Source organism: Orycteropus afer, unplaced genomic scaffold (assembly GCF_000298275.1).
Source record: "Orycteropus afer afer isolate SDZICR_OR568_19922 unplaced genomic scaffold, OryAfe1.0 scaffold00040, whole genome shotgun sequence".
In the NCBI taxonomy this organism is placed as follows: Eukaryota; Metazoa; Chordata; class Mammalia; order Tubulidentata; family Orycteropodidae; genus Orycteropus; species Orycteropus afer.
This window is the reverse complement of record NW_006921627.1, coordinates 14,955,134-14,968,738: the sequence shown is the minus strand read 5'-3', so window position 1 is coordinate 14,968,738 and position 13,605 is coordinate 14,955,134. Positions and strand designations below refer to the sequence as shown.

Genomic DNA, 13,605 nt, shown 5'->3' with positions numbered 1-13,605 from the left:
GACACGCATTGCTGAGCAAGACACTGAGGGACCAGCACTGCTGGGAAAGAGACCGTGAGAGACTGTTGGCTGAGGGACGGTGGGCTGAGAGAGAGACTGTGCGTTCTTCCTGAACTTGAGTTGTAGCCTGGTGCTTCCCTAATAAACCCTGTAATCTATGAGTTCTGTGTGGCCACTGCAGCGAATTATCGAACCCAGAGGAGAGGTGGTGAGTGCTTTGGGAGGAACAGTTGGTGAAAGGGCTGGAGGGAGGCAGCATGGCTGGCCTTGTAGGAATAGGCCTTGCCCTATTGATGGTGATTCTGCCTTCCTCTTGTGGGATTAGAGGAGGTCAGAACATGTGGCCTCCTTGCCGTTTTTGCAGGTTCCCATGAGTCGGAATTGACTTGAGAACAGGAGGTTTGGAATATTTTTATTATTTATTTGTTTTTTCATATTCCTAGAGTGAGACAGCCCATAGATTAATCATTACCTCTCCATTCCTGTTTTATGACCATCAAGAGTATTGTAGGGATGGTGATCTGATTTTCATGCCTAACAGGAGTCTTCAAATTTTATCTACTATGTGTGCTATTTTATGTTATAATTGGTAGTTCTCACACTTTATTTCATATATGAAATAGTTTTTAAAAACCCACTGACATCAAGTCAATTCTCACATATGGTGACCCCATGTGGAGAATTGTGCTCCCGTAGGTTTTTCTATGGCTGGTTTTTCAGAAGTATGTCACTAGACTTTTCTTCTAAGATGTCTCTGGATGGACTCAAACTTCCAATCTTTTGATTAGCAGCTGAGATGTTAACCATTTACACCATAAACTAATTGAGAATGGGGTCATTATCTAACATCATTTTTAAAAATGCATTGTTATTCTGAACCAGCTCAAAACCTCAATTTATGTCTTCTAATATGCACCTTAGGAGCTCCGGTAGCGTAGTGCCTAAGGCACTTGACTGCTACGCAGAAGACTGGTGGTTCGAACCCACCAGCCACTCCTGGGAAGGAAGGTTGGGCAATCTACTTCCATAGTGATACCACCTCAGAAACCCAAGGAGGGGTCAGTATGAGTCAGGTCCGACTCCATGGCACATAACAACAACAACAATATACACCTTATAAAATCAAAATAATGGAATCTGATTCCTTATAGGTTTGCTCCACAAATCTGATGCTATTGTTCATAGAAGGAAGTTGGCACATCATTTTTGATTGATATTTTCTTTCCAGGTCTGAAAGCCACCAGACAGGTAGTTTTGGACTTGCCTAACAATGTAGTAGAAGGATCAGCCAGGGCCTTTTTCACTGTGGTGGGTAAGTAGATTAAATTTTCTGTTTCAAAATGATTTGGAAATCTTGGTGGAAGTGGTTTCAAAAAAAAAAAAAAATCTTAAAACAACAAGGTAGAGAGATTCTCTTTAACTATCATCTGGAGGAACTTCTTCAGGATCATCCTTTATGTTTGTTTCCAAACAAGATCTAAAGGAATTTTAATACTGTTGGCAAACTTATGTCCCTATGAAACATTAGTTCTGGTAGGTGACAAATGGTGTTCAGAAAAGAGTGTTCTCTTGTGGCCCAATAACTTGAAATAGTGAATTCTGCCTGTTAAATAAAAATGCTAGCAATTTTCTCAGTAAAAATAGAAATCTCTTCCAAAAAGAGCAAACTTAATCTTTGTCTATTAGTAACATTAGCAACTTCTGGGAAGGAATGGGTTGTAATTTATAAGGAATCCATTCATAAGGGCAGTTTCTCAAAAACAAGCAAGAAAGCAAACAACACACTTTCTTAACTACCCCCTCACCCTAGTAATGAGAATCTGAGGTTCTCAGAAATATTTTTTGTACCAGAAACTCTTAATTAACTCTTTATGGCTACCTTATCTCTGGAATTATGTCATGAAAACTTTTTTGTACTCAATTTTAAGTGTTTTTCATTACCACTATGCTTCTTTGTCTGTGGTTACAAATGCCGAAATGGCAAATATAAACAATTCTGATTTTTTTATTTTTTCATAATTTCAGGAGATATTCTCGGACTTGCGATGCAGAATCTGGAGAATCTTCTCCAAATGCCCCATGGATGTGGAGAGCAGAATATTGCCCTGCTAGCTTCTGACACCTATGTTCTTGATTATCTGAAATTCACTGAACAGTTGACAGAGGCAGTTACATCCAAAGCTGTCTTTTTCTTATCTAGTGGTGAGAAGATTTAAGTAGTTTCTGCATAAAACAGATGCAATCAGTTAATTTTCCATGATGTCATAAAGCTATAATTATAAGGTAGTTTCTCATGAGGAAAAAGTAAATCGTAACAGAGGTACTCTTTTTTATTATGATGATTTTCTTTTTATTTTTGCAGTGTTTCTTTCCCTCCCCTCCAACCTCTTGTAATCAAGAAAGAAAGTTTCCTTCCATATATAAACCTTTCCTTGACTTTTTACAATAATGGAGTAATACAATATTTGTCTTTCTGTGATTAACTTATTTCACTCAGCATAATGTCTTCCAAGTTCATCCATGTTATGCGGTGTTTTGCAAATTCTACATCATTCTTCAGTGTTGCATATTATTCCACTGTGTTTGCTTATCCATTCTTCTATAACAGGTATTCGTGAGTCCTAAACCAACCTCCAAACTCATTGCCATTGAGTGGATTCCAACCTCCAAATCATTGCCATTGAGTTAACTCATAGCAACTCCTGTTGGGTGTCTGAGGATATAAATCTTTATGGAAGTAAATTCTCCCATCTTCCTTCCACGGAGCACTTGCTGGGTTTGAACCATTGACCTTCTGGTTCACAGCCAAATGCCTTATCAACTATGCCACTAGAATTCCTTACTCTTGAGTCCTAGCTACGTTTTTTTTTTTTTTTTAATGTTTTCAAAATCTGTGTGGTTATTGTCCAAATATTTAGTTTCATAACTTAGAACTGTGAAGCTTCAAAGTAGGAACTCGGTTATTTCTTTTTAATCATCTAATTTTTACCATGATAACTTTGTTGTTGTGTTGTTAATAATAACTGCAAATGATTCATTGAACAACTTCTATATTTATCTGCTCAGTTGTGTTCCACTGAAGTGAAATGATTGAATTTGTATGTAGAAAGAGGACATCTAACCCTTGTAAAATGTCATCTTAAGAACAAAGTTCACAGATACAATTTTGTTGGGCTGTTTTTTCAGAAAGGTAAAATGATTTTAAGGGGAAAAGCAATTTGTAATTGCCAAATAGGAGCTATAGTGGTGTAGTAGTAAAGGCATTCAGCTGCTAAGTAAAAGGATGGCAGTTCAAACCCACCAGCCATTCTGCTAGAAAAAGATGAGGTAGTCTGCTTCTGTAAAGATTTAGCCTTGGAAACCCTATGGGGCAGTTCTACTCCGTCCTGTAGGGCCGCTATGAGTGGTATGAGTGGGAAGTGACTTGATGGCAGTGGGTTTTTTTTTTTTTTTTTTTGGTAATTGTCAATTATGAGTCAGTTACTGAGCTAGGCATATTTACAGGTAATATCTTATTTGTTATCAAAAGCTCATAAGGTTGGAATTATTTTTTCACATTTATGGAGAGAGAACCTGAGTTTCAGAAACTGACATGATCAGCCTAGTAACTTATGCCCAGGGCATTCATTATACCAATCTTTTTCTCCTTTCTTGGGCTAAAAAGTAATTCACTTCAATATTGTATTTTAGGTTATCAAAAGCAGTTAACTTTCAAAAACTCTGATGGCTCGTATAATGTGTTTTGGCAGAGGAATCAGCAAGGAAATATATGGTGAGAGATGAAAATTTTATTTTAAATAATGATAGGGATTGCCTGGGAAAGATTTGGCAGGAAGTGAGGAAGACTGAGTTCAATGAGGACTTGGACGCAAAGTGGATTTTGTGAAAGAGAGATTTTTCTAAATCATTGACCAAAAGTGAATGCCTGCATTAAACTCAGCTTTATGCTGCTTCCAGCAAGATTAGTTGAAACTTTTCACAGTTGCTTGTCCTTAATTAAGGGAATGTTTTCTATGAAGACAAGCCAGGATATGGATGGAATGCACCCCAAAGAATATGGCTTTGACACAGATGCATTGGTGTAAAATGGCCTTAAGAAATATTCCATTCAGATAAGGATATAGAAACAAAGTCTTAAAAAGAAATTTTGGGAAGCCACCTGATTATCTAAGTTCCCCAGGCAACAAAGAAGTTTTCCCTTGGACAAACAGTTTCCCAGAAAGGAGCCTTTACCTTAATTCTTATCACCAATTCCAGCCCCAAGAAATGTTTTACATCAACCTAGACATAGGAGCTCTGGTAGCATAGTGCCTAAGGCACTTGACTGCTAACCAGAAGGCTGGTGGTTCAAACCCACCAACCCACCAGCCACTCCTCGGAAAGAAGGTTGGGCAATCTATTTCAGTAGTGACAGTGCCTCAGCAAGGAGGGGTCACTATGAGTCGGGGCTGACTTGAAGGCACATAACAACAGACATCTTATAACCTCTTCTGGAAAGTATTCATCGTGAGCATCCTGTGACTATAGTCACAAATCTTGACAGCCCACCAAAGGATATCTAAGCATTTGTATCCATTTGAAGACTCTCCCTGATTCTTTAACACTTCCTTTTGGAATTAATCAAAGACCAACCAATCAATTATTTTATTGTAAGCTTGTTGTTTCTTGCCCTATATCTGTCCCTACTTGTGACCCTCTCACCAAAATCACCATATTTTCACTTATGTAAGCCAATGGTTTCCCATTTAAATGCCTCTCTGATGCCAAATATATCCTCTGAATTTTCATTTAAGGTCTGAGTGTTTTCCCCCATACCAGTTTTAAAGTAAATTTACAGAGAAGAATCAGATAAAGCTAAAAGATTTAATTATTCTAATTGCAATGCAACAACATGCTTAGAGTCTCATGGCAATTTACTTAGAAATCTGATCATTTAATGACAACTTCCTATAATTGTGCAACTGATCAACTCCATAGAAAATGGCACATATTACTCTGCACTCACTGGGTCCCATGTAGATTCGAGAAAGTGAGACTAGAAAGCCTAAAGAACCTAATTACACTCATCTCTTTCCATGTATGGATAATCTAATGGGCTATACGGCAAAAACTTTGAATGTAAACACATTAACTGTTCCCTACTCTAACTCTCACATATTGCTATTAATAATATTTTATTGACCCAAAGGAAAAGAAATATTACCAATAAATACTGGTTCCAATTAACATTAGATAACTTATATTCATTCATTACCCAAAGGGAAAAGTGGTGGTGAAGTTTTATAGTTTTCTTTTTCACCTAGATTTCACTCTAGTGATTTGCATTACAGGCTCACTACTCTTACATTTAAGACATTTGAGAAAATGAAGAAATATGTTCACATTGATGAAAATGTTCAAAAAAGAACCTTGGTCTGGCTTTCAAGCAGACAGAAAAGTAATGGCTGCTTTAAAAGTGATGGCAAACTTTTCAACAATGCCTGGGAGGTGAGAGACTAACAGACGTCTTTGCTTTCCTTGCTGCTTTGCATTGCCTGATGTCTCTATCTCTGGTTTTCACAATCTAGGACATTTTCCTTGTGACTATCACCCCTCGTGAGTCTTCTGTGGTCATGGGATAGGATTGTGGTACATTAGTCTATGGCATCATTCCTGCTGCGTGCATGTTAAACCACAGCCAAGACATAACTTCTATTTTTTATTATTATCCCCATAACTCTTCTATTTATTGGCTTTATTCTCTATTCCTTCCATAGAACAAGTCCCTAGCAGTAGATAAAAAAGGGAGACTAGAGAGAAAAACGTGAATTTGCAATCAGATAATATTTTAAGAGAGGGGAAGTTGAGAAGGTAATTCATTCCTATTCTTGGACGGCAAGAAAGTTTAGGAGGAATATTTAGTAAGTGATGTTTCAATGAAGGAGTTCTTCCAATACCTTCTCCAGGAAGAGCATAAAGGCTAAACGTGCCTAGGCCAAAATACAAATGAGGTGAAGCCTGTCCTTGGCAGCCCCACCCTCTTTCTTTCCCTGTCTGTATTTACGAAAATTACTAGGCATTCTGCCTTTCTTCTGATTTCTTTTCTTTGTAGATAGGAAAGTGGTTTTCAAAATAAATTTACAGAGGAAAATAATGTAAAACGAAAAGTGTAGATAAGCTGTCCACCTCCATCCAGTCTTCTGTGTACTTTATTTCCCTAAACTTTGTGTTTCCTTATGGATGCACAAAACCCCCTATATAATATTTTAAACTCACTGCCATGAAGAATCCGACTCATAATGACCCCTCCTTGGGTTTCTGAGTCAGTATCTCTACAGAAGCAAATTGTTGAGTCTTCCTTCCAAGGAGTGGCTAGTAGGTTTGAACCACGTATAATATTTTAGTATGCCCTAATATAGCTCTGGTAGCATAGTGCTTAAGGTACTTAACTGCTAACCAGAAGGCTGGCGGTTCAAACCCACCAGCCACTCCTCAGAAGGAAGATGGGGCAATCTACTTCTGTAGTGATACCACCTCAGAAACCCAAGGAGGGGTCGCTACAAGTTGGGTCCGACTCAACGGCACATAGCAACAAACAACAACAATATACATTGAAATATCCTGGGCTTGTCTACTATGTTCTTCATAATCACCACTCCAACTCTTAGATTTTGGAATTTAAAATTGATTAAACTAATTGACCAAAAAATATGGATGAATGGGAACTCCTTATGGTATTATTTAAGGCAGGTTGTTTGAAATTGCTTTATTTTTATGCGATGTGGGGAAATGTCTTTAAATTATTCCAAACCTATCCCTCACCGTGGGAGGATCCTGATGGAGAAGAGCTTTGTCCCTGCTTAGGGGAATCACAGACTTTTCCATGTTCTCTTCTAAAAAATCTTCACGTTTTTCCTCTTATTGCATTCATTACTAATTACTGCTTCCATTTGTCTAAACTGATCCAATCCTTTTTCTTTAATGAAATTGTGTGTGTGTGTGTGTGTTGTGAGGGACAAAGAAGCAAGGGAAAAATGGAAGCTTAGAGGAATGTTGATACAACTTTCTGTAACTTAAAGTGTGTTTTGGGTCCCATATCTTAATTTAGGTTCCACCATCTGCAGTTATTAGTACCTTGAAAACTTATCTTCTGAGAAATATCTCTTTTTCTGAGGAAGAGAGAAACTGCTATTTGCTTAGAGAAAATTAAAGGTTTGAACTAGTCAGTGGATCGCAAATGCCAGTGTGAATGCTATTTGCATCAGAATTACTAGCGCATCCACTAAAATTCATTTCCTTGTATCTTATTCCCAACTTTCTGAATCTGAATCTCTTCTGGTGTATTTAATTTTTAAATTCTTTAGGAAATTTTGATATGCAATTTGCAAACCCCATGATTTCTAATTGTACACTGTAAGAACCCATTAGATTTGACTATCATAATCTCCTAAAGTACCTGTCCAGGGATATTCAGAAAGCTTCACATAACTTCCTGTCCCACCCCATCAGAAATTCTTTGTTTGCTTTTTCAAGGAAATACCAAATAGAGTCATATGAATAACTTGGTGTTCTGGTTACCTAGTGCCACTCTGATAAGAAATATACCACAAATGGGATGGCCTTAACAAACAGGAGTTTATTCTCTTACAGCTCAGGAGGCTAGAAGTCCAATTCCAAAGTGCCAGGCTCTAGGTTTGGGTGAAAGCCCCTCAACCTTAGAGTCCAGCTCTGCCTCCTGCTCCTGGACCACTGGAGCTAGAGGCATTTCTTCACTTAGACAGCTGCTGGCTGCTGAGGCTGACAAACCCAAGGTTGACAAGTAAAAATGCACAGTCCTGGTGTTACCAAACTACATGGCAGGCCATTGATAAGTCCATTCAAAGTCCCAGGATTGGCAGAGCATGGCAGGCTGCTGAACAATGACATGGCTACATGCAGGGTTCAAGCATGCCATAAGCTAGAGGCCTTTTCTCAAGGTTTCTGCTTATATACAGGAAGCAGACCACATTCCCTAAGGCAGCTACTCAGTTGCTCACAGTAGATTCCACCATGGAGTTGATTACCAGTCTTATCATGGGGAATACTACATCCAGCTGCCCAGCCACTCAACCAGGCCCACCCAAGTTGACACACAAACTGAACTATCACACTTGGAATAAATGCTTCGTACAAAACCCAAAACCAAACTGACTGCCACTGAGTGCATTCGACTCATGGCAACCCTTCCTTGGGTTTCTGAGGCAGTATTTTTATGGAAGTAGGTTGCCCAATCTTCCTTCTGAAGCATGGCTGGTAGGTTTGAACAACCAGCCTTCTGGTTGGCAGTCAAGTACCTTAGGCACTATGCCACTTATATATGACGATTAATGTCTTTAGGAACTCAGGTGGCACAGTGTCTAAGGCAACTGACTGCTAACCAGAAGGTTGGCAGTTCAAATCCACCAGCTACTCTATGGAAGGACGATAAGGCAATCTACTTTCAAAATTTACTGTCTTGGAAATGCAATGGGGGTCACTGTGAGTCAAAATAAATTTGATGGCAATAGGTTTGGGGTTTTTTGTTTGTCTGTTTGTTTGTATAGATGGAATTTGAAAAAGAAAAAGAAAACAAAAAATCCAAACTCACTGCCATTGAATCAATACCAACTTATAAGGACCTCCATTGAGTTTCCAAGGCTGTACATCTTTACAGAAGCAGACTGCCTCATCTTTCTTCTGTGGAGCGACTGGTGGATTTGAACCACTGACCTTTTCTTTAGCAGCCAAATGCTTTAACCACTACATCACCAGACCTCCTTAATTCTTAAGTATACTTGGGATTAATTTTATTATGTTTTATTTCATTGTAGCCTTGGCTCTTGATGAATTATTGCTATATAGTATGATAGCTATTAATCATCTAATTTTAAAATTACACATTTTCTAGTGTTTTATGAGTAATGATACTCATCCCAGGACTTCTTTTACACTTAGTGGTGCTTCAAAAGAATAGCTGTTATTTTGTGCTCTGTCATGCTGTCTGACTCAGTATTCCTTTGTTTTTAGGGTGGAGAAGAAGAGGATGTTTTACTCACTGCCTACATTGTTGGAGCATTTCTTGAAGCTGGCTTTAATTTCTCTGTATGGATTTTCATCATCTTTTGGTTTCAGGCAGCTAAATGTACAGTCAATAGATGATATATTTAAAGTCATTTGAAATTCTTAGACTGGGTGAAACATCAAGAGAAAATTTTCCTCATTATTGCTCTTTGAATTAATGCAATTCAAACTTTTTGATTTCAGTGTATGAACATTTTCAACTTGAGTGTGGTTCATCCTAGTTACCTCCCAATTCATAGGTCAGATTATCTGATTCCAAAATCTATTCCTAAACCAAGATACTAGTAATTTTCAGGATTATTACTATGTCTCAAAAAACATTTTTAAGAAAGCAAGCCTCTATCTTAGGCATTAAGAGTAAAATGTCTTGGGTCTAATCATGAATATGAATGCTTTGCCACATAGAAGAAATGAGTATTAACTAAAAAATTACTAGTCAGATACAGAACTTTTCATTTTATTACTAGTTAAATTTTATAGTATACCTATAATGCCATTTCAGATTTCTTTTAACAGTATTTATGAACTTTAATACATACATGTATGCATGAACAGGCTTGTGTGTGAAATATACTTCAAGGATATATTATTATATACATTGCAAGGAATGAATATTTTAGATATTCAGCAAGTTTGTAAAGTGTTCAAGTACTTATTTTAAAATATATTATTCTTCTCCTGACTAGTTTCCTGTTCTACGGAATGGGCTATTTTGCCTAGAGGCAGCATTGGAAAGTGGTGTCACTAATGGCTATACTCATGCAATTCTAGCTTATGCTTTTGCATTAGCCAGAAAACAGGAGCAAGTGGAATCTTTACTCCAGATCCTGGATCAATCTGCAACAAAAATAAGTAAATATTATTATCCACCTTTGCTGAAGAGAACAAAGTGGTGAAACTTACTTAGTAATCATATAAGAACCTCCTCTTCACCAGTATGTTTCTGTTTATCTTCTGGAATTTCTCAGTGACCCTTGTCTTAGTTACCTAGTGCTTCCATAACAAAAAATGACTGTAAGTGGGTGGCTTTAAAAACAAGTGTTTGTTGTCTCACAGTTTTCTAGGCTACAAGTCCAAATCAGAGCATTAGCTCTAGAGGGTAACCCTGGGTGTTCCTTGGTATTCCTTGGCTACTTGTAGATGGATGTTCATGTGGCATCTGTCTTCCTCCTGTCTGTGTGTCTCTCTGTTGTCTGCTTTCCCTTTCTGTAATACACCACTTAGAAGGTACTAGGTTTAGGACCCACCCTGTGCTAGTATGATCTCATTAACTTAACAAAAGAAACTCTACTTCCAAACAGGTCTTATTTATAGGTACAGAGGTTAGGACTTCCATATTTCTTTTTGGAGTACACAATTTACTCCATAGCAACTTTCTATCTTTAAAGATCATTATATGTTTTCTATTTTCTGCTAATTTCTTCTCAAATGAGTGAAGTAAAGAAAATTAGGTATGAGGACTATACCATAGACAACAGTAATCCTTCCAAAATTCACTCACATAACATTTTTTGATCCTAGGAATTTGCTATTTGAGGCCAAGAATGGAATTTGCCTCCTTCTTAGTTATAATCAGTACTCTTTATAGGGACTGTGAAAAAATTCTCCCTTTTTTTCTCAGACAACGTGATATACTGGGAGAGAGCAAAGAAGCCCAAGACAGAAGAATCACCATCTTTCCTTCCTCGGGCAACTTCTGCTGAGACCGAGAAGACCTGCTATGTGCTGTTGGCTGTAATTTCTCAAAAATCTCCTGACCTTACTTATGCTAGTAAGATTGTGCAATGGCTTGCCCAGCAGATGAATTCCCATGGAGGCTTCTCTTCCACCCAGGTGATTGATGTGGGCCTGAAGTTAATTGCAATGTGTATAACACAGAAGATGCCACTCTATAATTATCTAGGTAGTAAAGAAGAAGTAGTGATAATAGAAAAATAATAATCATAGAAAAATACCTTTTGAGAGGTAAAATATTTGATATTATAAATCATATATTATTAAAAAGAAAAAGACTCACCACCATTGAGTCAATTCAGACTCATTAGTGACCCCCTTTGGGTTTCTGAGGCAGTAATTTTTACAGAAGTAGATTGCCCAGTCTTCCTTCTACTGAGTAGCTGGTGGGTTTGAACTCCCAACCTTCTAATTAGCAGTGAACTGCTTTAGGCACTACACCACCAGTCATCAATTATTTATTGGGCAGTTACTGTGTATCAGGCACTCTACTAGGAAGTCTCTGTATGCAAATAAATAAAATAAGGCCCTCTTTTCAAGGGAAAAGTGAAGAGGACTTTAAGCACTTACTGATGATGATCAAAGACTACAGCCTTTAGCATGGATTATACCTTAACACAAACAAAACAAAAATCCTCACAAGATCAATAAGCAGCAGCATGAAAAGCAAAGAAAATATTGAAGTTGTCAAGGATTTCATTTTACTCGGATCCACAATCAATGCTCATGGAAGCAGTGAAGAAATCAAATGTTGTATTGCATTGGGCAAATTTTCTACAAAATATATTTTTAAAGTGTTAAAAAGCAAAGAAGTCATCTTGAGGACTAAGGTGTGCCTGGCCCTAGCCATGGTATTTTCAGTCATCTCATATGCATGCAAAAGCTGGGCAATGAATAAGGAAGATAGAAGAAGAATTGACACCTTTGAATAATGGTGTTACAAAGAATATTGAATATACCATGGACTGCCAGAAGAACAAGCGTATCTCTCTTGGACGAAGTAAAACCAGAATGCTCCTTAGAAGCGAGGGTGGCAAGACTCCTTTCACTTACTTTGGACATGTTATCAGGAGGGATCAGTCCCTGGAGAAGAACAGTGTTCTGGTTACCTAGTGCTGCTTTGACCAGAATATACCACAAATGGGATGGCCTTAACAAACAGGAGCTTATTCTCTTACAGTTCAGGAGGCTAGAAGTCCAAGTTCAAAGTGCCAGGTTCTAGGGGCTGGGTGAAAGCCCCTCAACCTTGGGCTTCAGCTTGGCCTCTTGCTCTCAGCCCACTGAAGCTATAGGCATCTCTTCACTCAGGCAGCTACTGGCTGCTGAGGCTAACAAGCCTAAGATCGACAAATAAAAAGGCATAGTCCCGATGTTACCAAACCACATGGCAGGCCATTAATTCAAGTCCATTGGAAGTCCCAAAGTCTGCAGAGCATGGCAGGCTTCTGAACAATGACATGGCTACATGCAGGGTCCAAGCATGCCATAATCTAGAGACTGTTTCCCAAGGCTTCTGCTTATATATAGGAAGCAGACCACATTCCCTAAGGCAGCTATTCAGCTGCTCCCAGTAGATTCCACCATGGAGTTGATTACCAATCTCATCATGGGGAATACTACATCCAGATGCCCACCCACTCAACCAGGCCCAGCCAAGTTGACACACAAACTGAACTACCACAGACAGCATGCTTGGTAAAGTAGAGGGTCAGCAAAGAAAAGGAAGACCCTAAGTGAGATGGACTGACACAGTGGCTGTGGCAATGGGCTCAACCACAGCAGTGATGGTGAGGATGGTACAGGACCAGGCATTGTTTCATTCTGTTGCATATAAAGTGGCTATGAGTCAGAACCAACTCAGTGGCAGGCAACAAGAACAACCTAATGCCCTTTTTCTATTTCTGCATTTACCCAGTGAAAATAGAATATAAATCTAGATAGATTGTAGTCATGTGCATCAGAGTTGATGGTAAATTAGATGCCTGATGACACTATGGTCAAACTGCATGCCAACCAAGAATTCATTTCTGCAATGACTTATTCTTTGAAATTAAAAGATTTTTCTCTATTTTTATGGTCTATACATTGTGTGAAACAGATGAATAGAATGTGTATCAGGAGAGATTGGTATGGTTTATGTCTCCCCTATTAAGAAAAAATTGAAAATACAAGGAAATGCTGTTTCATTCCCATGAAGAAACTCTTCACTTCCCCCTCATTTTCATGCTTAGTTTCTGAGTAAAACCATGTTAGCAAATATCCCAGCATCTTTTCCTTCTTCTGACTTCCTTCGTTTGAAGATGATTTTGTATGAACTTTATCTGAGGGAGCTGTGAGGTCACAGAACTATATAATACGTTACCTTTTAGAAAAGATATGACACTATTTTCAACAGTAGGGATTATACTTTACAAAATCTTTTAGAAAACTAAAAGCTAGTTAAGTCTTGTTGAATTAAAATTAATTTAGATAACAATAACTTTTAAACACATTAAAATATATATTTCCATTGTCAGGATATTGCTTCTTGTTGTTATATTGATCTGACTTAATATTTCTGTGGACTGACTTAAAGTTGATGCTCAAATGATGACTAATAACAGGGGTTGGATTATTGCTTGTACTGTTCTGTACAGGACACTGCCATCTGTCTTCTTGCCATAACCTGCTACATGAAGCTTACCTTCTCTAATGATCAAAACACAGTCACCATTAGAAGTGAAGAATCCAATGAGATTTTCCAGGTTAACAGTGCCAACCGCTTGCTGATCCAACATTCAGAACTAACAAAAA

The 13,605-nt window shown here is 38.1% G+C and overlaps 1 protein-coding gene across 1 annotated transcript in view; it reads left to right on the top strand.

Moving 5' to 3' along the window:
• Window positions 1–13,605, top strand: part of LOC103193917 (ovostatin homolog 2-like) — a 68,811-nt gene that overhangs the window by 39,438 nt on the left and 15,768 nt on the right. Inside the window, 8 exon segments of the mRNA XM_007937220.1 lie at window positions 1,229–1,312; window positions 2,026–2,202; window positions 3,691–3,772; window positions 5,331–5,487; window positions 9,025–9,099; window positions 9,765–9,930; window positions 10,700–10,911; window positions 13,449–13,605. The exon segment at window positions 13,449–13,605 is cut by the window's right edge and continues 9 nt beyond it. Coding sequence (XP_007935411.1) covers window positions 1,229–1,312; window positions 2,026–2,202; window positions 3,691–3,772; window positions 5,331–5,487; window positions 9,025–9,099; window positions 9,765–9,930; window positions 10,700–10,911; window positions 13,449–13,605 — 1,110 coding nt within the window.